The sequence below is a fragment of the Pristiophorus japonicus genome, chromosome 18, assembly GCF_044704955.1.
Source record: "Pristiophorus japonicus isolate sPriJap1 chromosome 18, sPriJap1.hap1, whole genome shotgun sequence".
Classification (NCBI taxonomy): Eukaryota; Metazoa; Chordata; class Chondrichthyes; family Pristiophoridae; genus Pristiophorus; species Pristiophorus japonicus.
The window spans coordinates 38,313,053-38,339,043 of record NC_091994.1 but is presented as its reverse complement, the minus strand read 5'-3'; the positions used below and the strand labels follow the sequence as shown (position 1 = coordinate 38,339,043).

General features: G+C 52.5%; 1 protein-coding gene across 1 annotated transcript in view; it reads right to left on the bottom strand.

The window, feature by feature from the left end:
* malt2 (MALT paracaspase 2) overlaps positions 1 to 25,991 on the bottom strand; it is a 98,539-nt gene that overhangs the window by 44,380 nt on the left and 28,168 nt on the right. Inside the window, exons 4-8 of the mRNA XM_070860868.1 lie at positions 24,788 to 24,930; positions 21,534 to 21,723; positions 11,890 to 11,986; positions 10,353 to 10,400; positions 9,462 to 9,515 (exon numbers count right to left, since the gene is read on the bottom strand). Coding sequence (XP_070716969.1) covers positions 9,462 to 9,515; positions 10,353 to 10,400; positions 11,890 to 11,986; positions 21,534 to 21,723; positions 24,788 to 24,930 — 532 coding nt within the window. The remainder of the gene's footprint in view (positions 1 to 9,461; positions 9,516 to 10,352; positions 10,401 to 11,889; positions 11,987 to 21,533; positions 21,724 to 24,787; positions 24,931 to 25,991) is intronic.

Here is a 25,991-nt window from a genome sequence, read left to right as displayed (position 1 = left end):
ACGCAGTGATCGGGGGTTCCCACGCAGTGATCGGGGGTTCCCACGCAGTGATCGGGGGTTCCCACGCAGTGATCGGGGGTTCCCACGCAGTGATCGGGAGGTCCCATGCAGTGATCAGGGGTTCCCACGCAGTGATCGGGAGTTCCCATGCAGTGATCGGGGGTTCCCACGCAATGACCGGGAGGTCCCACGCAGTGATCGGGAGGTCCCACGCAGTGATCGGGAGGTCCCATGTAGTGATCGGGGGTTCCCACGCAGTGATCGGGGGTTCCCACGCAGTGATCGGGGGTTCCCACGCAGTGATCGGGAAGTCCCATGCAGTGATCGGGAGGTCCCACGCAGTGATCGGGAGGTCCCACGCAATGATCGGGGGTTCCCACGCAGTGATCGGGTGTTCACACGCAGTGATCGAGGGTTCCCACGCAGTGATCGGGGGTTCCCACGCAGTGATCGGGAGGTCCCATGCAGTGATCGGGGGTTCCCACGCAGTGATCGGGAGTTCCCACGCAGTGATCGGGAGGTCCCATGCAGTGATCGGGGGTTCCCACGCAGTGATCGGGAGTTCCCACGCAATGATCGGTGATCGGGGGTTCCCACGCAGTGATCGGGGTTTCCCACGCAGTGATCGGGGGTTCCCACGCAGTGACCGGGAGTTCCCATGCAGTGATCGGGAGGTCCCACGCAATGATCGGGGGTTCCCACGCAGTGATCGGGGGTTCTCACGCAGTGATCGGGAGGTCCCGTGCAGTGATCGGGGGTTCCCACGCAGTGATCGGGAGGTCCCATGCAGTGATCGCGGGTTCCCACGCAATGATCGGAAGGTCCCATGCAGTGATCGGGGGTTCCCACGCAGTGATCGGGAGGTCCCATGCAGTGATCGGGAGGTCCCATGCAGTGATCGCGGGTTCCCACGCAATGATCGGGAGGTCCCATGCAGTGATCGGGGGTTCCCACGCAGTGATCGGGGGTTCCCACGCAGTGATCGGGGGTTCCCACGCAGTGATCAGGAGGTCCCATGCAGTGATCAGGGGTTCCCACGCAGTGATCGGGAGGTCCCATGCAGTGATCGGGGGTTCCCACGCAATGACCGGGAGGTCCCATACAGTGATCGGGAGGTCCCACACAGTGATCGGGAGGTCCCACACAGTGATCGGGAGGTCCCACGCAGTGATCTGGGGTTCCCACGCAGTGATCGGGGGTTCCCACGCAGTGATCGGGGGTTCCCACGCAGTGATCGGGAGGTCCCATGCAGTGATCGGGGGTTCCCATGCAATGATCGGTGATCGGGGGTTCCCACGCAGTGATCGGGAGTTCCCACGCAGTGATCGGGAGGTCCCATGCAGTGATCGGGGGTTCCCACGCAGTGATCGGGAGTTCCCACGCAATGACCGGTGATCGGGGGTTCCCACGCAGTGATCGGGGTTTCCCACGCAGTGATCGGGGGTTCCCACGCAGTGACCGGGAGTTCCCATGCAGTGAACGGGAGGTCCCACGCAATGATCGGGGGTTCCCACGCAGTGATCGGGGGTTCTCACGCAGTGATCGGGAGGTCCCATGCAGTGATCGGGGGTTCCCACGCAGTGATCGGGGGTTCCCACGCAGTGATCAGGAGGTCCCATGCAGTGATCGGGGGTTCCCACGCAGTGATCAGGAGGTCCCATGCAGTGATCGGGGGTTCCCACGCAAAGATTGGGAGGTCCCATTCAGTGATCGGGAGGTCCCGTGCAGTGATCGGGGATTCTCATGCAGTGATCGGGAGGTCCCGTGCAGTGATCGGGGGTTCCCATGCAGTGATCGGGAGGTCCCGTGCAGTGATCGGGGGTTCCCATGCAGTGATCAGGAGGTCCCATGCAGTGATCAGGAGGTCCCATGCAGTGATCAGGGGTTCCCATGCAGTGATCGGGAGGTCCCATGCAGTGATTGGGGGTTCCCACGCAATGATCGGGAGGTCCCAAGCAGTGATCGGGAGGTCCCATGCAGTGATCGGGGGTTCCCACGCAATGATCGGGGTTTCCCATGCAGTGATCGGGAGGTCCCATGCAGTGATCGGGAGGTCCCGTGCAGTGATCGAGGGTTCCCGTGCAGTGATCGGGGGTTCCCATGCAGTGATCGGGAGGTCCCATGCAGTGATCGGGGGTTCCCACGCAATGATCGGGGTTTCCCATGCAGTGATCGGGAGGTCCCATGCAGTGATCGGGAGGTCCCGTGCTGTGATCGGGGGTTCCCGTGCAGTGATCGGGGGTTCCCATGCAGTGATCGGGGGTTCCCACGCAGTGATCGGGGGTTCCCACGCAGTGATCGGGAGGTCCCGTGCAGTGATCGTGGGTTCCCATGCAGTGATCGGGAGGTCCCGTGCAGTGATCGGGGGTTCCCATGCAGTGATCAGGAGGTCCCATGCAGTGATCAGGGGTTCCCACGCAGTGATCGGGAGGTCCCATGCAGTGATTGGGGGTTCTCACGCAATGATCGGGAGGTCCCAAGCAGTGATCGGGAGGTCCCATGCAGTGATCGGAGGTCCCGTGCAGTGATCGGGAGGTCCCGTGCAGTGATCGGGGGTTCCCGTGCAGTGATCGTGAGGTCCCGTGCAGTGATCGGGGGTTCCCATGCAGTGATCGGGAGGTCCCATGCACTGATCGGGAGGTCCCATGCAGTGATCGGGGGGTCCCACGCAGTGATCGGGGGTTCCCACGCAATGATCGGGGTTTCCCATGCAGTGATCAGGAGGTCCCATGCAGTGATCGGGAGGTCCCGTGCAGTGATCGGGGGTTCCCGTGCAGTGATCGGGGGTTCCCATGCAGTGATCGGGGGTTCCCACGCAGTGATCTGGAGGTCCCATGCAGTGATCAGGGGTTCCCACGCAGTGATCGGGAGGTCCCATGCAGTGATCGGGGGTTCCCACGCAATGACCGGGAGGTCCCACGCAGTGATCGGGAGGTCCCACGCAGTGATCGGGAGGTCCCATGCAGTGATCGGGGGTTCCCACGCAGTGATCGGGGGTTCCCACGCAGTGATCGGGGGTTCCCACGCAGTGATCGGGAAGTCCCATGCAGTGATCGGGGGTTCCCACGCAATGACCGGGAGGTCCCACACAGTGATCGGGAGGTCCCACGCAGTGATCTGGAGGTCCCACGCAGTGATCGGGAGGTCCCACGCAATGATCGGGGGTTCCCACGCAGTGATCGGGGGTTCCCACGCAGTGATCGGGGGTTCCCACGCAGTGATCGGGGGTTCCCACGCAGTGATCGGGAGGTCCCATGCAGTGATCGGGGGTTCCCACGCAGTGATCGGGAGTTCCCACGCAATGATCGGTGATCGGGGGTTCCCACGCAGTGATCGGGAGTTCCCACGCAGTGATCGTGAGGTCCCATGCAGTGATCGGGGGTTCCCACGCAGTGATCGGGAGTTCCCACGCAATGATCGGTGATCGGGGGTTCCCACGCAGTGATCGGGGTTTCCCACGCAGTGATCGGGGGTTCCCACGCAGTGATCGGGAGGTCCCATGCAGTGATCGGGGGTTCCCACGCAGTGATCGGGAGGTCCCATGCAGTGATCGCGGGTTCCCACGCAATGATCGGAAGGTCCCATGCAGTGATCGGGGGTTCCCACGCAGTGATCGGGAGGTCCCATGCAGTGATCGGGAGGTCCCATGCAGTGATCGCGGGTTCCCACGCAATGATCGGGAGGTCCCATGCAGTGATCGGGGGTTCCCACGCAGTGATCGGGGGTTCCCACGCAGTGATCGGGGGTTCCCACGCAGTGATCAGGAGGTCCCATGCAGTGATCAGGGGTTCCCACGCAGTGATCGGGAGGTCCCATGCAGTGATCGGGGGTTCCCACGCAATGACCGGGAGGTCCCACACAGTGATCGGGAGGTCCCACACAGTGATCGGGAGGTCCCACACAGTGATCGGGAGGTCCCACACAGTGATCGGGAGGTCCCACGCAGTGATCGGGAGGTCCCACGCAGTGATCGGGGGTTCCCACGCAGTGATCGGGGGTTCCCACGCAGTGATCGGGGGTTCCCACGCAGTGATCGGGGGTTCCCACGCAGTGATCGGGAGGTCCCATGCAGTGATCGGGGGTTCCCATGCAATGATCGGTGATCGGGGGTTCCCACGCAGTGATCGGGAGTTCCCACGCAGTGATCGGGAGGTCCCATGCAGTGATCGGGGGTTCCCACGCAGTGATCGGGAGTTCCCACGCAATGATCGGTGATCGGGGGTTCCCACGCAGTGATCGGGGTTTCCCACGCAGTGATCGGGGGTTCCCACGCAGTGACCGGGAGTTCCCATGCAGTGATCGGGAGGTCCCACGCAATGATCGGGGGTTCCCACGCAGTGATCGGGGGTTCTCACGCAGTGATCGGGAGGTCCCATGCAGTGATCGGGGGTTCCCACGCAGTGATCGGGAGGTCCCATGCAGTGATCGCGGGTTCCCACGCAATGATCGGAAGGTCCCATGCAGTGATCGGGGGTTCCCACACAGTGATCGGGAGGTCCCATGCAGTGATCGGGAGGTCCCATGCAGTGATCGCGGGTTCCCACGCAATGATCGGGAGGTCCCATGCAGTGATCGGGGGTTCCCACACAGTGATCGGGAGGTCCCGTGCAGTGATCGGGGGTTCCCACGCAGTGATCGGGAGGTCCCGTGCAGTGATCGGGGGTTCCCACACAGTGATCGGGAGGTCCCACACAGTGATCGGGAGGTCCCGTGCAGTGATCGGGGGTTCCCACGCAGTGATCGGGGGGTCCCGTGCAGTGATCGGGAGGTCCCACGCAGTGATCTGGGGTTCCCACGCAGTGATCGGGGGTTCCCACGCAGTGATCGGGGGTTCCCACGCAGTGATCGGGAGGTCCCATGCAGTGATCGGGGGTTCCCATGCAATGATCGGTGATCGGGGGTTCCCACGCAGTGATCGGGAGTTCCCACGCAGTGATCGGGAGGTCCCATGCAGTGATCGGGGGTTCCCACGCAGTGATCGGGAGTTCCCACGCAATGACCGGTGATCGGGGGTTCCCACGCAGTGATCGGGGTTTCCCACGCAGTGATCGGGGGTTCCCACGCAGTGACCGGGAGTTCCCATGCAGTGAACGGGAGGTCCCACGCAATGATCGGGGGTTCCCACGCAGTGATCGGGGGTTCTCACGCAGTGATCGGGAGGTCCCATGCAGTGATCGGGGGTTCCCACGCAGTGATCGGGGGTTCCCACGCAGTGATCAGGAGGTCCCATGCAGTGATCGGGGGTTCCCACGCAGTGATCAGGAGGTCCCATGCAGTGATCGGGGGTTCCCACGCAAAGATTGGGAGGTCCCATTCAGTGATCGGGAGGTCCCGTGCAGTGATCGGGGATTCTCATGCAGTGATCGGGAGGTCCCGTGCAGTGATCGGGGGTTCCCATGCAGTGATCGGGAGGTCCCGTGCAGTGATCGGGGGTTCCCATGCAGTGATCAGGAGGTCCCATGCAGTGATCAGGAGGTCCCATGCAGTGATCAGGGGTTCCCATGCAGTGATCGGGAGGTCCCATGCAGTGATTGGGGGTTCCCACGCAATGATCGGGAGGTCCCAAGCAGTGATCGGGAGGTCCCATGCAGTGATCGGGGGTTCCCACGCAATGATCGGGGTTTCCCATGCAGTGATCGGGAGGTCCCATGCAGTGATCGGGAGGTCCCGTGCAGTGATCGAGGGTTCCCGTGCAGTGATCGGGGGTTCCCATGCAGTGATCGGGAGGTCCCATGCAGTGATCGGGGGTTCCCACGCAATGATCGGGGTTTCCCATGCAGTGATCGGGAGGTCCCATGCAGTGATCGGGAGGTCCCGTGCTGTGATCGGGGGTTCCCGTGCAGTGATCGGGGGTTCCCATGCAGTGATCGGGGGTTCCCACGCAGTGATCGGGGGTTCCCACGCAGTGATCGGGAGGTCCCACGCAGTTATCAGGGGTTCCCACGCAGTGATCGGGAGGTCCCATGCAGTGATCGGGGGTTCCCACGCAGTGATCGGGGGTTCCCACGCAGTGATCGGGAGGTCCCGTGCAGTGATCGTGGGTTCCCATGCAGTGATCGGGAGGTCCCGTGCAGTGATCGGGGGTTCCCATGCAGTGATCAGGAGGTCCCATGCAGTGATCAGGGGTTCCCACGCAGTGATCGGGAGGTCCCATGCAGTGATTGGGGGTTCTCACGCAATGATCGGGAGGTCCCAAGCAGTGATCGGGAGGTCCCATGCAGTGATCGGAGGTCCCGTGCAGTGATCGGGAGGTCCCGTGCAGTGATCGGGGGTTCCCGTGCAGTGATCGTGAGGTCCCGTGCAGTGATCGGGGGTTCCCATGCAGTGATCGGGAGGTCCCATGCACTGATCGGGAGGTCCCATGCAGTGATCGGGGGGTCCCACGCAGTGATCGGGGGTTCCCACGCAATGATCGGGGTTTCCCATGCAGTGATCAGGAGGTCCCATGCAGTGATCGGGAGGTCCCGTGCAGTGATCGGGGGTTCCCGTGCAGTGATCGGGGGTTCCCATGCAGTGATCGGGGGTTCCCACGCAGTGATCTGGAGGTCCCATGCAGTGATCAGGGGTTCCCACGCAGTGATCGGGAGGTCCCATGCAGTGATCGGGGGTTCCCACGCAATGACCGGGAGGTCCCACGCAGTGATCGGGAGGTCCCACGCAGTGATCGGGAGGTCCCATGCAGTGATCGGGGGTTCCCACGCAGTGATCGGGGGTTCCCACGCAGTGATCGGGGGTTCCCACGCAGTGATCGGGAAGTCCCATGCAGTGATCGGGGGTTCCCACGCAATGACCGGGAGGTCCCACACAGTGATCGGGAGGTCCCACGCAGTGATCTGGAGGTCCCACGCAGTGATCGGGAGGTCCCACGCAATGATCGGGGGTTCCCACGCAGTGATCGGGGGTTCCCACGCAGTGATCGGGGGTTCCCACGCAGTGATCGGGGGTTCCCACGCAGTGATCGGGAGGTCCCATGCAGTGATCGGGGGTTCCCACGCAGTGATCGGGAGTTCCCACGCAATGATCGGTGATCGGGGGTTCCCACGCAGTGATCGGGAGTTCCCACGCAGTGATCGTGAGGTCCCATGCAGTGATCGGGGGTTCCCACGCAGTGATCGGGAGTTCCCACGCAATGATCGGTGATCGGGGGTTCCCACGCAGTGATCGGGGTTTCCCACGCAGTGATCGGGGGTTCCCACGCAGTGATCGGGAGGTCCCATGCAGTGATCGGGGGTTCCCACGCAGTGATCGGGAGGTCCCATGCAGTGATCGCGGGTTCCCACGCAATGATCGGAAGGTCCCATGCAGTGATCGGGGGTTCCCACGCAGTGATCGGGAGGTCCCATGCAGTGATCGGGAGGTCCCATGCAGTGATCGCGGGTTCCCACGCAATGATCGGGAGGTCCCATGCAGTGATCGGGGGTTCCCACGCAGTGATCGGGGGTTCCCACGCAGTGATCGGGGGTTCCCACGCAGTGATCAGGAGGTCCCATGCAGTGATCAGGGGTTCCCACGCAGTGATCGGGAGGTCCCATGCAGTGATCGGGGGTTCCCACGCAATGACCGGGAGGTCCCACACAGTGATCGGGAGGTCCCACACAGTGATCGGGAGGTCCCACACAGTGATCGGGAGGTCCCACGCAGTGATCGGGAGGTCCCACGCAGTGATCGGGGGTTCCCACGCAGTGATCGGGGGTTCCCACGCAGTGATCGGGGGTTCCCACGCAGTGATCGGGGGTTCCCACGCAGTGATCGGGAGGTCCCATGCAGTGATCGGGGGTTCCCATGCAATGATCGGTGATCGGGGGTTCCCACGCAGTGATCGGGAGTTCCCACGCAGTGATCGGGAGGTCCCATGCAGTGATCGGGGGTTCCCACGCAGTGATCGGGAGTTCCCACGCAATGATCGGTGATCGGGGGTTCCCACGCAGTGATCGGGGTTTCCCACGCAGTGATCGGGGGTTCCCACGCAGTGACCGGGAGTTCCCATGCAGTGATCGGGAGGTCCCACGCAATGATCGGGGGTTCCCACGCAGTGATCGGGGGTTCTCACGCAGTGATCGGGAGGTCCCATGCAGTGATCGGGGGTTCCCACGCAGTGATCGGGAGGTCCCATGCAGTGATCGCGGGTTCCCACGCAATGATCGGAAGGTCCCATGCAGTGATCGGGGGTTCCCACACAGTGATCGGGAGGTCCCATGCAGTGATCGGGAGGTCCCATGCAGTGATCGCGGGTTCCCACGCAATGATCGGGAGGTCCCATGCAGTGATCGGGGGTTCCCACACAGTGATCGGGAGGTCCCGTGCAGTGATCGGGGGTTCCCACGCAGTGATCGGGAGGTCCCGTGCAGTGATCGGGGGTTCCCACACAGTGATCGGGAGGTCCCACACAGTGATCGGGAGGTCCCGTGCAGTGATCGGGGGTTCCCACGCAGTGATCGGGGGGTCCCGTGCAGTGATCGGGAGGTCCCGTGCAGTGATCGGGGGTTCCCACGCAGTGATCGGGAGGTCCTGTGCAGTGATCGGGAAGGTCCCATGCAGCGATCGTGGGGGTTCCATGCAGTGATCGGGGGTCTCACACACTATGCCCACCAGCTGTAACACTGGGAAAGATACTGCGCATGTGCAGCACACCGAAAATAAAATTAGAGGGAACACTGTGGGTTACCCAGTCCCCACAAGTGTCCCGATGCCATTCAGGTCAGGATTGTTACTAAAGCTTATTGCTAATTGCTAATGAATATAAAAGAATAAATTCACATAGTTCCACTCCAGCGACTTAAGCACATAATTCTAGGCTGACACTCCAGTGCAGTGCCGTCTTTCAGATAAGACGTTAAACTGAGCCCCGTCTGTTCTCTCAGGTGGCCGTAAAAAAAATCTCATGGCACTATTTTGAAGAAGAGCAGGGGAGTTATCCCTGGTGTCCTGGCCAATATTTATCCCTCAATCAACATCACTAAAAATAGATCATCTGGTCATTAGCACATCGCTGTTCGTGGGACCTTGCTGCTGGCTGTCGTGTTTCCTACATCACAACAGTGGCTACCCTACAAAAAAAAAGTTCTTTGTTGGTTGCAAGCTTTGGGATGTCCTGGGGTCATGAAAGGCACTATTGAAATGCAAGTATTTCTTTTATTTGGTCCCTATATTTATATGGGGGGGGAGGGTGCTAGGCAGCCCTTTCCTTTATTTTCCCCTGTATTATCCCATTATTTCATCCATCTAGCTTGAGACTGCTCCCAGTGCCAGTTGTAGTCACTCTCCAGGGACTGCCCAGGCAGCGTGACTCAAACCATCGCCCAGTGACCTCCTGCCGAGCGGGCAACGAGCGGTAGGTTCAAATATTCTGACACGCACTGCCTAGGGTGATACTACAGTCAGCGGCCAGGGCCCATGGAACCTGTAACCCAGCAACAGTCAGCACCTTTTTGGAAACTGATTTGAAAACTGTGCAGATTTACCGTAGAAATCTGCAGGACAATGGAGAAGCTTCAGTCGTGGTCCTAGGCTGGAGCCTGTGAGAAAACACAGCACAAAGTCAACTGAGCTTTTACTGGGGGGAGCAATCAAAACAGACCCTTACTGACCGGGGTCAGACCCTCACGGACCGGGGTCAGACCCTGACTGACCGGGGTCAGACCCTCACTGACCGGGGTGTGACTCTCACTGACCGAAGTCTGACCCTCACGGACCGGGGTCCGACCCTCACTGACCGGGGTCAGACCCTCACTGACCGAAGTCTGACCCTCACGGACCGGGGTCCGACCCTCACTGACCGGAGTCCGACCCTCACTGACCGGGGTCAGACCCTGACGGACCGGGGTCAGACCCTGACGGACCGGGGTCAGACAGTCATTGAACCAAGATTGCTCCCAGTAAATACAAACCCAACACCAAGAACACAAGGCATTTCACACATGTGTATTCAAACAAAAATAGATGCCAAGTCAAAGAAAGATATCAGGATTGGTGACTAAACGCTTGGTCAAAATGCTGGGTTTTAAGCAGGAGAGGGAGCTGTGGAGGTTTAGGGCGGGAATTCCAGAGTTTTGGGCCGAGATGGCTGAAGGCCCGGCTACCAACGGTAGGGTGAAGGAGATGGGAGATTCCTCCAGAGTTGGAGGGCCGCAGAGTTCTCGGGGAGTTGAAGGGCTGGTGCAGGAAACAGAGATAGGGAGGGGTGAGACTGTGAAGGAATTTATACATGAGAGTAAGAAAATTAAATTGGAGACCCTGGGAAACTGGGTGCCAATGTAGGTCAGCGAGCACGGAGGGTTTGGGTGATCGGGACTTGATGCGAGATGCGACGGGCATTAGTGTTCTGATGAGCCAAGTTATTCTGAAAATGTTACCTTCAGCACTCCCCACGAGGAACGCCTCATTGATGGAGGTGTTGGGTCCTTAAAGGATAAAGTAGAAAGATGATCATGTGACAGCAGTAACCATGACAACAGTGAGCTTTGTTACAATAAAAGAAATCCTGACATAAACACCGACAGTGTGATACAGAAAAAGAAAAGAGTAACTGGACCAGATCTCAACAGGAATGCTTCACATTTCACTCGGGTGCTAAGTAGATGCCAATAGAGATTCTATCTTTGCCAATCAAAGTTAAAGTTTCTATATTCCCCCAGTAAGTGCAGTTGAACTGAGCCGCACAGAACACAACGATCCAAGGCTGTGCTGGGTTCTTTTTTAATTCTTTCCCAGGATGTGGGCAAGACTGGCAAAGCCTGGGTTTCCCCGAGAAGGTGGCCGGGGTCCTTCTCCTTGAACCAGTGTGAAGATGGCGTTTATTATTGCATTTAGCAGCAATTGTTTACAACACGGGTGATGTGCTCGGCTGTAGTAGAGGGCATTAAGAGTGAACGACCCAGTGCTCAGACTGGGTATGGGTGGCAGGCTCCATTTTCTGATGGGCAGTTGTTTATTTTCAACAATCATATCACTGGTGCCAGCCCATTAATGATCAGATTTGTATTGAATTGAATTTCACGACATGCCATGGTGGGACATGAACTCACAAGCTCTGGGGCACTTGTCCCGTAGTGTAAACACGAGACTACCATAACCTGCAATTAGCTAATCGTAGCCAGGTCATCGGTGGGGATCCTCCAATAGCCTCAATGCCCCTTGATTAAGGAAAGAAAAGAAACAGCCAGGGCTCCTGTGTGATCTGGTGATCTCTGCTGCCTCGTGAGTTGGATACTGGTTCGCTGAATTGCTTTGCAGGAGAGCAGCACCTGTTTCTGGCTGGGGTGGAGATCACCTCTTACAGAAGGAAGGTACTGCAGGGAATTCAGAGGTAGCGTGATCTCCTGGACTAGTTTTGATTGCCTCGATGGGTCGGAGAGGAATTTCACAGATTTTATTTTTCTCCCCAAATTGGCCTGGCATTTTTCAATCTGGTTTTTCACCTCTCCCAGGAGATCAAATGGTTTCGGGTGAGGTGGAGAGTGTACATTGTGATGCACAAGGTATCGTAATTGTGTGGGACAGGCTCAATGGACCTTTCCCTCTCTGTCATTGTCCGCACATTCATGTAGTGAACGTCAGGTGGGAACAAGATGGGCTTCACCAGTGGGCAGAGACTAATAGCTGGCTGGCATTCACTGGAGAGGTACCAGCTGTAAATTCACACCCCAGTATAAGTCAGTGTCACTAAGGGAATCAATAAGGGAATTAAGGTTTACGGGGAGCGGGCGGGTAAGTGGAGCTGAGTCCACGGCCAGGTCAGCCATGATCTTGTTGAATGTCGGAGCAGGCTCGAGGGGCTAGATGGCCTACTCCTGTTCCTAATTCTTATGTTCTTATGTTCTTTCAGAGATGAGGGGATTAAACTGAGAAGGAAAAAGCCTCCAGAAGGACAGATATCTGTGTTGAACATACCGATGTCCACAGCAACGACTTTGCTCCAGATCTCGTGATAAAGATTGAACACGTGACAGCAATAGTTCCCACGGTCAGCAGTCGTGACTCCATTAATCTGGATTAAAAATTGATAAGAGGGAAATAAATACACCATTGCCTGTTTAAATATTGAGGTCGCCAATTGGTCATGCTCTTACAGGCAGTCATTTGGATGTAACCGTGGAGAACCGTTCAGTTAAATCAATGAGCTTTCCCTTGACTCCTTTCCATGTAAAGTATGGCCTGTATCTGCTCACTGACCTCCGACATGGAACTGGTCTTACAATGCAGGCCTCGAGGATTCCAACAGGAACTTATAACCTGCCCTGGTGCCTCAGTGGCAAATGGACATCAAGGCCCCAGGTCCCCAAAAGGTCCCCGGTTCTGTGCCCAATCTGTTGATCCCATCTGGGTAGGAAGGGGGAAGAGGGTAGGGGGGGTGACTATAGCCTCAGTGCCCCGAGGCTAGGGAGGGGGAAATCAGCCAGGAACCCTGCTCTGTCACCATCCGGTGACTGGAATTGCATGCATGTGGGCACCAGATAAGGAGAGGACTGGGCTTGGCAACAATGCTTTTCATGGTTTATCATCCTGCCGACACTCACAACAATGACCACTTACAAAGGGAGGACTGCCGTGCCTTCGTGGTGTCTCTCTCACCTCTGAATCAGAAGGTCGTGGGTTCAAGCCCAACTCCAGAGAATCTAGGCTGGCACTTCAGTGCAGTACTGAGCGAGTGGTGCATTGATGGAGGTTCTATCTTTCAGATGAGACCAAGACGGCCTCTGCCCTCTCAGGTCGATGTAAAAGATTCCTGGTCAATATTTGAGGAAGAACAGGGGGTGGGGAGGGGGGGTGGCGGGGTTATCCTGGTGTCCTGGCCAATATTTATCCCTCAACCAACACCTAACTACATGATCTAGTCATTTGGCTTATGGGAGCTTTCTGTGCACAAATTGGCAGCTGCGTTTCCTACATTTCAAAAGTACTTCACTGGCTGTAAAGTGCTTTTGTATATTCTGAGGTAGTGAAAGTTGCTATATAAATGCAAGCTCTTCCTTTCGCTCAAGGGAGGACTTCTGGTCAATGCCTTTGGAGATGATGGGAAAAATAGAGGGAGAAACAGAAACAAACCTAAACAAACTTGAGCATAAAAGGGAAAGTGTTTGTGTTATTTATTGAATAAAGAGTCTGACCAGATACTGTAAGCTCAAAGTAAAGTGTGACCTTAGTTTTTTAATACAGGTCTCCAGAGTGCCTCTCCAGCCTGTGAGGCCTCCTTAAGCACAGGTGCTCCCAAGGGAATGTGGGATCCCTTGGGACTCCAGTGGATGAACCCTCTGGTGGTTAAACAAGGTATTTACAGGTTTACATACATAACAGTTTGTTTGTCAGGTGATTGAATGTGGTAGCCAGGAAGTCTTGCCTTGCAGCGAGCATCTGCTGGACCTGAGCTGGGAGCGCTTGATGCCAACAGTGAGGCAAAAGCAGGACCAGCCAGCACTGCCATTCTCCACCTTGATGAACACAAAGCTCCTAACCCTCAAAAACAGTACTCTCTGTTATATGTTTATCATAGTCTAGCTTTACTGCTGTCAGTTTACACATCCAGGCAATGTCAGACTTCGGGACCCTCAGCAGAGCCTCTCCCTGTGATGCTACATAAAGACACATCTATGATGTGACCACATGAATCTTTGAAGTCTCAGCTTTCAGTTGACTTAAAACAAATTTGCATTTTAAGCCTGATTGAAGCCAATCAAGATTAAATTCTTCAAAATCTGCTCCCAAAATAGAGTGTGATTCCAGAGGGACATAAACATATTAAAGATCGCAAAGCTGAGCAAAAGGTCATTCGGCCTATTGAAGCCCATCCCGCTCATATACTAATCCTTTCATTGATATCCATCCCTCTCGTACAACAACTCTCTAATCAAAGCCCATCCTTCTCGTACCTTAACTCTCCCATCATAGTTCATTCCTTTGTATGTTAACTCTCCCACACCAGCATTGAATTATAGTTTGAATAATCCCAGTGTTTCTGCCTGCATTTCCCGTTTGGCTGATTACTCCAAACATTCCATACTCTGAGAATTAAAACACTCTGATGATTGAAACTTTTTTTCTCTCATTTTGGTTTGTGTCCTATTTCCAAGGGTTACTCGGAATATTCTGGGTTTACCTATCGCTATCATTTAATATTAGACACACCTCGATAAGACCTGCATCTTAATCAACATCTCTCTAGACTAGGGCTTCCTCATCCCCTTTACACTGGATTCAGTCTCTTGCTCTTCTCTGCACTCTCTCCAGCACTCAAAATCTTCCCGTACCATGGCAGTCAGAACTGGACAGTCAAGTCGGACTAGCAGGCTGTAAACCACAGCATAACCTCCACACACTTGGACTCCACCAATCTGGTGGCATCTCTCAACATTTTAAGATGGAAAGTAAAGATTTATAAGTTACTTTCTCAGGATAAAACTGTTAGAAAAAACAGGGTGTTAAAAAAATAGAATTAAAGTGTCTAGTTCTCAATATTGAAGGTGGTTAAGTGTGGAAGAACTCTACAAGACTGAGTACTGTGAGCTAAAACTGATGTGACCTTAGTCTCTTTAATACAACTCCAGTGTGCCTAAGCAGCATGGCAGACAACCTTTTATACTCCCTTGCACGAGGTGTGCAGGTGACCCTTGGACCTCCAACAGTTGCGCCCTCTGATGACAAGTCTTACATCGTTAAAATGTTTACATACAAAGGCAATATTATTATTTAAGATAAAGAAAGGTAAGAAAGACTTGCATTTATATAGCACTTTTCACAACCTCAGAATATCCCAAAGCGCTTTACAGACAATGAAGTACTTTTGGAGTGTAGTCACTGTTGTAATATGGGAAACGCGGCAGCCAATTTGCGCACAGCAAGCTCCCACAAACAGCAATGATCAGATAATCTGTTTTAGTGCTGATGATTGAGGGATAAATATTGGCCAGGACACTGGGGATAACTCCCCTGCTCTTCTTCAAAAGAGTGTCATGGGATCTTCTACCATGACCTGAGAGAGCAGACTGGGCCTCGGTTTAACTTTTCATCCAAAAGACAGCACCTCCAACAGTACAGCACTCTATCAGTACTGCACTGGGAGTGTCAACCAAGATTTATGTGCACAAGTCTCTGGAATGGGACTTAAACCCACAACCTTCAGAGGCGAGAGTGCCACCCACTGAGCCACAACTGACATGATAAATGGGCTAACACTTCCTTAAACAGCGAAAGAGGAATGTCAGACAACCCCGTAAACATTTGCCTGCTATAGTCGCCAGTCACTCCAGGCTTATACACTTCATTTTTAAGTAAATTATCTTCTTGTTAAATACTGTTCGAGTTCCACTGGGTTAATATTACAGTAATAAAGAGACACCAGTTAAAGATAAGGAAGTTAGGAGTAAGAAGGGAAGTCAGGGAAATTCCTCACCCAAAGGAGAATTGAGCTGTAGAAGAAGTTACAGTGGAAGAATGTTGAAGTGGGTAATAAAAAGTGTGGGGACACACACACACAATATAATCAGACGTATTTCTGGGGAGAGGAGAGAGATTGAGGAATTTGCTGAGATAGTGGGTTGTAGGGATCTGGGGAAAAGGTGGGTTGGAGGGATCTGGGGAAAAAATGGGGAAGTGGGTAGGAGGGACCTGGTGAGAACAGTGGTCGGTGGGGCTGATCCATCATATAAAGGGGTGGGGGGATGAGTTTGTTGGATCCAATGGTCTTTTCCAGTTCTTAAAAGTGTTTGTATAATTAGTGTAATATTGGTGTATGTCTCCTCAAAAAAAAACTTTTACCCTCCGTCCTTGCAAACTACCACCCCATCTCCAACCTCCCTTTCCTTTCCAAAGTCCTTGAACATGCTGTTGCCTCCCAAATCATGCCCATTTCCCCCGGAACTCCATGATTGAATCCCTCCAATCAGGTTTCCACCCCTGCCGCAGTATCGAAGCGGCTTTTATCAAAGTCACAAATGACATCCTATGTGACTGTCCCTCCTCGTCCTTCTCGGCCTGTCTGCAGCCTTTGACACAGTTGACCATACCATCCTCTTCCAACGCCTCTCCACTGTCGTCCAGCTGGGTGGGACTGCACTCGTCTGGTCCCACTCTTATCTATCCGGTCGTAGACAGAGAATCACCTGCAATGACTTCTCTTTCCGCTCCCGCACCGTTACCTCTGGTGTTCTCAAGGATCTATCCTTGGCCCCCTCCTATTTCCCATGTATCCTTAGGCGACATTACCCAAAAACACAGCCTCAGTTTCCACATGTACGCTGACGACACCCAGCTCTACCACACCACCACTTCTCTCGACCCCTCCACTGTCTCTAAATTGTCAGACTTCTTGTCCGACATCCAGTTCCAAATGAGCAGAAATTTCCTCCAACTAAATATTGGGAAGACTGAAGCCATTGTCTTCGGTCTCGCTGCAAACACTGTTTCCCAGCCACTGACTCCATCGCTCTCCCTGGCAACTGGCTGAGGCTGAACCAGACTGTTTGCTACCTTGGTTTCATATTTGTCCCCGAGATAAGCTTCTGACCACATATCCACGCCATTGGGGAGGAGCGGCGAGGCCTATAAAAGGCCCAGTGGCAGTCGGGGAGGGGCGGCGAGGCTTTTAAAAGGCCCAGCGGCAGTCGGTGAACAGTGGCAGTCGGGGAGGAGCGGCGAGGCTTATAAAAGGTCCCGCAGCAGTCAGGGAGGAGCCAGCTACTGCAGCAGGGTCAAAAGTACAAAAAAGAAGTAAAAAGAAATCGAAGAGTGAAATCACAGCCAAGAGAGTAAGTGATTGGTGAGTAGTTTTTCTTTTTTCTTTATCTTTTTTTGCCAAATTAAGTTAATTTAAGGGTTGTCATGGCAGGAGAGCCCAGATCTGTATCATGCTCCTCTTGTACTATGTAGGAAATCAGGGACGCTTCCAGTGTCCCTGACTACTATGTGTGCGGGAAGTGTATCTAGCTGCAGCTCCGGTCAGACCGCATGACGGCACTGGAGCTGCGTGTGTATTCACTCTGGAGCATCCGCGATGCTGAGGATGTCGTGAATAGCATGTTTAGTGAGTTGGTCACACCACGGCTAAAGGTTACAAAGGCAGATAGGGGATGGGTGACCATCAGGCAGAGCAGGAGTACGAAGGTAGTGCAGGAGTCCCACGTGGTCATCTCCCTCCAAAACAGATATACCGCTTTAGATACTGTCGGGGGAGATGGCCCATCAGGGGAAGGCAGTAACAGCCAAGTTCATGGCACCATGGGTGGCTCTGCTGCACAGGAGGGCAGGAAAAAGATTGGGAGAGCTATAGTGATAGGGGATTCTATTGTAAGGGGAATAGAAACATAGATAGATATAGAAAATAGGTGCAGGAGTAGGCCATTCGGCCCTTCTAGCCTGCACCGCCATTCAATGAGTTCATGGCTGAACATGCAACTTCAGTACCCCATTCCTGCTTTCTCGCCATACCCCTTGATCGCCCTAATAGTAAGGACTTCATCTAACTCCTTTTTGAATATATTTAGTGAATTGGCTTCAACAACTTTCTGTGGTAGAGAATTCCACAGATTCACCACTCTCTAGGTGAAGAAGTTTCTCCTCATCTCGGTCCTAAATGGCTTACCCCTTATCCTTAGATTGTGACCCCTGGTTCTGGACTTCCCCAACATTGGGAACATTCTTCCTGCATCTAACCTGTCTGAACCCATCAGAATTTTAAACGTTTCTATGAGGTCCCCTCTCATTCTTCTGAACTTCAGTGAATACAAGCCCAGTTGATCCAGTCTTTCTTGATAGGTCAGTCCCGCCATCCCGGGAATCAGTCTGGTGAACTTTCGCTGCACTCCCTCAATAGCAAGAATGTCCTTCTTCAAGTTAGGAGATCAAAACTGTACACAATACTCCAGGTGTGGCCTCACCAAGGCCCTGTACAACTGTAGCAACACCTCCCTGCCCCTGTACTCAAATCCCCTCGCTATGAAGGCCAACATGCCATTTGCTTTCTTAACCGCCTGCTGTACCTGCATGCAAACCTTCAATGACTGATGTACCATGACACCCAGGTCTCATTGCACCTCCCCTTTTCCTAATCTGTCACCATTCAGATAATAGTCTGTCTCTCTGTTTTTACCACCAAAGTGGATAACCTCACATTTATCCACATTATACTTCATCTGCCATGCATTTGCCCACTCACCTAACCTATCCAAGTCACTCTGCAGCCTCATAGCATCCTCCTCGCAGCTCACACTGCCACCCAACTTAGTGTCATCTGCAAATTTGGAGATACTACATTTAATCCCCTCGTCTAAATCATTAATGTACAATGTAAACAGCTGGGGCCCTAGCACAGAACCTTGCGGTACCCCACTAGTCACTGCCTGCCATTCTGAAAAGTACCCATTTACTCCTACTCTTTGCTTCCTGTCTGACAACCAGTTCTAAATCCATGTCAGCACACTACCCCCAATCCCATATGCTTTAACTTTGTACATTAATCTCTTGTGTGGGACCTTGTCGAAAGCCTTCTGAAAGTCCAAATATACCACATCAACTGGTTCTCCCTTGTCCACTCTACTGGAAACATCCTCAAAAAATTCCAGAAGATTTGTCAAGCATGATTTCCCTTTCACAAATTCATGCTGACTTGGACCTATCATGTCTCCTCTTTCCAAATGCGCTGCTATGACATCCTTAATAATTGATTCCATCATTTTACCCACTGCCGATGTCAGGCTGTCCGGTCTATAATTCCCTGTTTTCTCTCTCCTTTTTTAAAAAGTGAGGTGACATTGGATACCCTCCACTCCATAGGAACTGATCCAGAGTCTATGGAATGTTGAAAAATGACTATCAATGCATCCGCTATTTCCAAGGCCACCTCCTTAAGTACTCTGGGATGCAGTCCATCAGGCCCTGGGGATTTATCGGCCTTCAATCCCATCAATTTCCCCAACACAATTTCCCAACTAATAAGGATCTGGATCAGTTCCTGTGGATTGGAGGGTAGCTAATGAAACCCCACTTTTTAAAACAGGAGGGAGACAGAAAACAGGGAATTATAGACCAGTTAGCCTGACAGCAGTAGTGGGGAAAATGTTGGAATCAATTATTAAAGATGTAATATCAGCGCATTTGGAAGCAGTGACAAGATCGGTCCAAGTCAGCATGGATTTATGAAAGAGAAATCATGCTTGACAAATCTTCTAGAATTTTTTGAGGATGTAACTAATAGAGTGGACAAGGGAGAACCAGTAGATGTGGTGTAGTTGGACATTTGGACTTTCAGAAGGCCTTTGACAAGGTTTCACATAAGAGATTGTTGTGCAAAATCAAAGCACATGGTATTGGGGGTAATGTGGATAGAGAATTAGTTGGCAGACAGGAAGCAGAGAGTCGGGATAGACGGGTCCTTTTCAGAATGGGAGGCAGTGACTAGTGGAGTGCCACAGGGCTCAGTGCTGGGACCCCAGCTCTTTACAATATACATTAATGATTTAGATGAAGGAATTGAATGTAATATCTCCAAGTTTGCAGATGACACTAAGCTGGGTGGCAGTGTGAGCTGTGAGGAGTATTCTAAGAGGCTGCAGGGTGACTTGGACAGGTTAGGTGAGTAGACAAATGCATGGCAGATGCAGTATAATGTAGATAAATGTGAGGTTATCCACTTTGGTGGCAAAAACAGGAAGGCAGAATATTATCTGAGTGGTGACAGATTAGGAAAAGGGGAGATGCAATGAGACCTGGGTGTCATGGTACATCAGTCATTGAAAGTTGGCATGCAGGTGCAGCAGGCGGTGAAGAAGGCAAATGGCATGTTGGCCCTCATAGTGAGAGGATTTGAGTATAGGAGCAGGGAGGTCATACTGCAGTTGTACAGGGCCTTGGTGAGGCCTCACCTTGAATATTGTATTCAGTTTTGCTGTCCTAATCTGAGGAAGGACATTCTTGCTATTGAAGGAATGCAGCCAAGGTTCACCAGACTGATTCCCGGGATGGCAGGACTGACATATGAAGAAACACTGATTGACTCGGCTTATTTTCACTGGAATTTAGAAGAATGAGAGGGGTAAGCTCATAGAAACATATAAAATTCTGACGGGATTAGATAGGTTAGATGCAGGAAGAATGTTCCCGATGTTGGGGAAGTCCAGAACCAGGGGTCACAGTCCAAGGATAAGGGGTAAGCCATTTAGTACCGAGATGAGGAGAAACTTCTTCACTCAGAGAATTGTGAACCTGTGGAATTCTCTACCACAGAAAGTTGTTGAGGCCAGTTCGTTAGATATATTCAAAAGAGAGTTAGATGTGACCCTTACGGCTAAAGGAATCAAGGGGTATGGAGAGAAAGCAGGAATGGGGTACAGAAGTTGCATGATCAGCCATGATCATATTGAATGGTGGTGCAGGCTCGAAGGGCTGAATGGCCTACTCCTGCACCTATTTTCTATGTTTCTATCACTAAGACCACCTATTTCCACCTCCATAACATCGCCTGACTCCACACCTGCCTCAGTTCATCTGCTGCTGATCATCTCTCGACTTGACCATTCCAATGCACTCCAGGTTGGCCTCCCATAAAATTGAGGTCATCTAAAACTCTGCTGCCCGTGTCCTAACTCGCACCAAGTCCCGTTCACCCATCACCCCTGTGCTTGCTGACCTACATTGGCTCCTGGTTAAGCAACACCTCGATTTTAAAATTCTTGTTTTCAAATCCCTCCATGGCTCACCCCTCCCTATCGCTGTAACCTCCTCTAGCCCCACAACTCTTTGAAATGTCTGTGCTCCTCCAATTCTGGCCTCTTGAACATCCCCGATTTTAATCGCTCTTCCATTGGCGGCAGTGCCTTCAGTTGCCAAGATGCTGAGGTCTGGAATTCCCTCCCTAACCCTCTCTATCTCTCTTTCGGTTAAAAATGCAGACTATAGATATACTCTCTGTGTGGTCACTGTATAGTTTCATAAGATGGAGACTTGTTTACCTGATGTACTATCAATACGGTTTACACTGTGTATATACATGCCGGCACCACTAGAGGGTGCAACTGGTGGAGACCGGGGTTTCCTGCCCTGGTGGCAGGGGCTGTATAAAAGGGGAGCCACCATGCGGCTGCCTCACTCTGGAGTTTGGAATAAAGGACCAAGGTCACTACAGTTTGAGTGCAACACAGTTTCTCGTAGAGTCATTCATAGGTACATTGCAGACATAATACTTCCCTCCTTTAAACCTACCTCTTTGACCATGCTTTTGGTCCTCTTCTCTAATAGCTCGTTATGTGGCTCGGTGTCAAATTTTGTTTGGTAACGCTCCTGTGAAACGCCTTGGAACATTTTACTACATTAAAGGCGCTATACAAATAAAAGTTGCTGTTGTTTCAGTGTGAGTGAATGAGTTGAATAACTGCTCAGTCCAGGCAGTCACTTTCACGAACCAGCCAGCAGTGTAAGTATTAACTAACACACCTGCAGTGTGACAGCAGCAGGGTTTATTATTTCTTACACTTGCAAAAGACCTGATCTCTATTTGAGTCAAAGATTCAAGGTACAGCCGATCACTCAAGCCAGAAATGGTTACAAACCTTCAGATACTGTTCGTTTGCCTTGGGCAATGCACAGTTGTTTCGGAACCACTGGTACTGTGGCGGGGGATTACCCATAGCAGAACACGAAAGTATCATGGCATCACCCTCCTTCAGGGTCAGTGAGCTGGGCTGCACCAGGATGTGTACCCTGTACATTGGACAAAACTCACTGGCTGCAGGAAAAACAAAACAATTATTATAATGTAAAGGGAGATGACAAGATCAACAGTGCTCCATCTCAGCTAAATCGGACAACATCAGAGTAGGACAGCCCTGCTGGGAGAGTGGGGAAGGACACTACTCATTGTGGTACTGAACCATACATGCCAGAAGATATTGGGTTTGATCCCTGGTCAGTGCTGTGTTGGTTGTGTTTTCCCAAGTTTGCGATAGTGGGCGGAGCAGAGGTACTACAATTGGTCTCAGTGATGCTGAGTGAGATGGAAATTAGTCTGTCTTCCTGCAGCTGATCAGCATCAAATAAGCCCCATTGGAAAGCGCCCTGTGAACATCAGTTGAGAACGGTGCGGACTCCGGCTGGAGTGTGGGCCCTGGACTGCGAGTGGGCCCTGGACTGCGGGCGGGCCTGGACGGGGCGCGGACTCTGGCTGGGGTGTGGGCCCTGGACTGCGAGCGGGCCCTGGACGGGGTGTGGACTCTAGCTGGGGTGTGGGCCCTGGACTGCGAGCGTGCCCTGGACTGCGAGCGGGCCTGGACGGGGCGCAGGCCCTGAAGTGTGGGCTGGCCCTGGACTGTGGGCAGGCCCTGGATGGGGTGTGGACTCTGGCAGTTCCTGAAACCTCCTCCAGTATCTCACCAAACTGAGCATTCTACACGTCAGCAGAATATTCAATCAAGTCCGATTCTGGTTTCACTCGAAACTTACCTTCCAGCCGGGGGAAGGTAAGTTTCGAGTGAGACCAGAATCGGACGAGATTGAATATTCTGCTGACACGTGTAGAATGCTCAGTTTGGTGAGATACATGGGCACCCCATCAGCATGGTGCAGCAGTGTTGAGAATGTATTGCCGTGTGGCCCTTGACAAACCAGTAACACTGATCTAACACTTCTCCAATCTCATTCATCATGAACAGTTAAGTATTGAGAGTGAGAGGCACGGACAGACATAGGCAGCTGAGAAACGAGCACTTGAAACTGCATTTATAACACACATCAGCCAGCCACGCTGTGTGTGTAGAAGAGTGCGGGTTTCAAGGTTAAACCAGTGGGTAGCAACAACTCTGATGGAAAATGACCGTGTCCAGACACAGGGTGTGGAAAAGAGGAAGGAACTAGCAGAACTAAGAATATCGAGCAGCTATCACAGGAGCTGCATACAATTTGTACTTCACCGCTCCTTAACGTGACATTCGGAGGCTGGGTCGAGGGGTTCCGAGGCCGGGTTGGGGGCTTCGGAGGCTGGATCGAGGAGTTCAGGGGCCGGGTCGGGGGAGGGGTTCAGAGGCCGGGTTGGGAGAAGGGGTTCGGGGGACGGTTCGGAGGCCAGGTTGGGGGGGGGGGGGTCAGAGGCAGGGTTGGGAGATTCGGGGGCCGGGTCGGGGGGGGGGGCCGGGTCAGAGGCTGGGTCGGGGGGTGGGAGGGGGGTCAGAGGCCGGGTCGGGTGGGGGGGCGGGTCAGAGGCCGGGTCGGGGGGTTCGGAGGCCGGGGCTCTGTACCCCATGGATGGACAATGCCTTCAGGCAAGGGGAGGAGAAACCTGGGGATGAAAATATGAACTGGCTGTTGTTGCTGTTAAATAGATTAAATCACGTCCCAGGTCCCACTGAGGGACAATTCTCATGGGCCACCGAATCAAAATTAAATCAGCACGAGTTGAAAGTAGGCAGAATATCAGTTCCTATATGGGGAAAAAAATTAAGGTTAGAATCTAGATTTCACTTTCGATCGCTACGCACACACTGAAGGATGTCAAGGGGTCTATGAGTAACCTGGTAATAGTCAGTATTTTTAAATTCAGTAATCACTGATCAAAGCATAATGATTCTGTGCTTAATCCCATGGCACAGACCTCACTTTTGGTGTTTCACTCATTAGGATCTCACACACACACACACACACACATACACACACACACACGTGTGTGCACACTCAACACACCCACACACACACACACACGTGTGCACACTCAGACACACACACATACACACACAGGCATGCACAAACACATGTGCACACAGACACATCATTATCGTCATAGGCAATCCCTCGCATCGAGGATGACTTGCTTCCACGCCAAAAAGGGATGAGTTCACAGGTGTTTCAATGAAGGACCTAATATTCCAGGTCCCGAACTACATGTTGAAGGGTGGAAGATGCCTGTGGGTCGATTTTTTAAAAATGTGTGGTGGTCGTTGCACACCAGCCACCGCACGGGCTTGACAGAGCGGAGTTTTGGTCCAGTGGCAAGGATTAACCAAGATGACTGGAGACCAGCTCTGCTGCACGGACCTAGTGCGCACACATATCGCAATGTGGGCTGGCCCGTACTGCCCCTGGGCCCCTGGCCCCGAATTCACGCCTCTCCTGGGCTCTACATTCTCTCGCCACTCCTTCGCCCTGACCTCGCCGCACCTGCTGTACCTGCCCACGCTCCAATCAGCGACCTGGATTTTGGTGATGTCCAATCTAGTCGCCCTCCTCACAGCCATCGCTCTCCACATCACCACAGTGACAGCAATACCCTCACACTCCCCACCCACCCATCCCGATACACGGTGATCCCCGATACATTTACACTCCCCACCCCTCACGTGCCACGATGCCACACACACTTACACTCTGCCTTCCCCCTCCCAACACACCCCTTTCACCAGATGGAATACTGGGTTTGCTTTAAGTTTATTGATATCAAAAAATACTTAATTTACTGAGAAACTGTACACCAATTAAACTATTAAATTGTTCAGTATAGTTCTTTTAAAGTTGTTTTCAGTGATTTTAAATCAGGTTACAAAATGTTAACTTTTGGTGATAAACCCATTTTCAGTTGTATTTATAAAACTGCACCAGGTTACCCTCTTAAATATATCAAAGAATAGCTTCTAAATGGAAGAGACAATTCGATTCCATTATGCTGCCCAATTGTACTGGTTAATGGAAGATTGCAGTTATGCAAATGAATTTTAGAGGAAACTTGCAGCAGAACCTAACCAGCGCAACTTCAAGTGCATTTTTGACACAATTTCCCGATCGCAGAAACTCTTCCCCCACACGATTTTTTGACTTGCCTGTTGTTGGGCTGCTGGCAACTCGGAGTCTGACCCATTTGGAATACAAATAGTGGGCTCCACAGTGAACTCTGCAGACATACCAGTCACCATCATCATGGTCAACACAGTTAAAGAGAAGCTCTGAGGAGTTTCCTCCTCTGACCTGGAAAAAAAGGACACGATGTTCACAGTGAGATTGTATGGGGTGGCAATCCCCTTTAACAAACATTTATTACAGCAGCTGAGTACAAGCAATAGAAAGGGCGCGAGAAAAGATATTTTGCCTATTAATCCCATTCCTCTCACAGCCCACGTACAATCTATAAAGAAAGAAAAACTTGGATTTATATAGCGCCTTTCACGACATCACCAAGCACTTTACATCCAATGAAGTACTTTTGGAGTGTAGTCACTGTTGTAATGTGAGAAACGCAGCAGCCAATTTGCACACAGCAAGCTCCCACAAATAGCAATGTGATAATAACCAGATAATCTTTTTTTTTGTTATGTTGATTGAGGGATAAATATTGGCCAGGACAGCAGGAATAATTCCCTGCTCTTCTGCGCTCCCTCAGCACTACACTGGAGTGCCAGCCTAGATTTTTGTGCTCAAGTCTCTGAAGTGGGACTTGAACCCACAACCTTCTGACTCAGAAGAGAGTGTGCTACCCACTGAGCCACAGCTGACTCTATCCCTTCATTGACTATACCCCACCTATTCAATCCCCCTCCCCCTGCCACATACAGCTCATGTACAATGTCCTCTATCCCACCCACAGCCCATGTAAGCCACCTCACCAAGGTCTTTATCCCACCCACATCCCATCGGGCCAATACCTTTCTATAGGCATGTACAAACTAGGGCTGGTGTCTTTCAGTAACACTTAACAGAGATAAACTGCAGCACTTCCTTTGCAAGTCCAGAATTTTGGTTACCTCACCTGTCCCGCTATAATGGGAGTTCCCTCACCTGTCTCACTATACTGGGAGTTCCCTCACCTGTCTCACTATACTGAGAGTTCCCTCACCTGTCTCACTATACTGGGAGTTCCCTCACCTGTCTCACTATACTGGGAGTTACCTCACCTGTCTCACTATACTGGGAATTACCTCACCTGTCTCACTATACTGGGAGTTCCCTCACCTGTCTCACTATACTGGGAGTTCCCTCACTTGTCTCACTATACTGGGAGTTACCTCACCTGTCTCACTATACTGGGAATT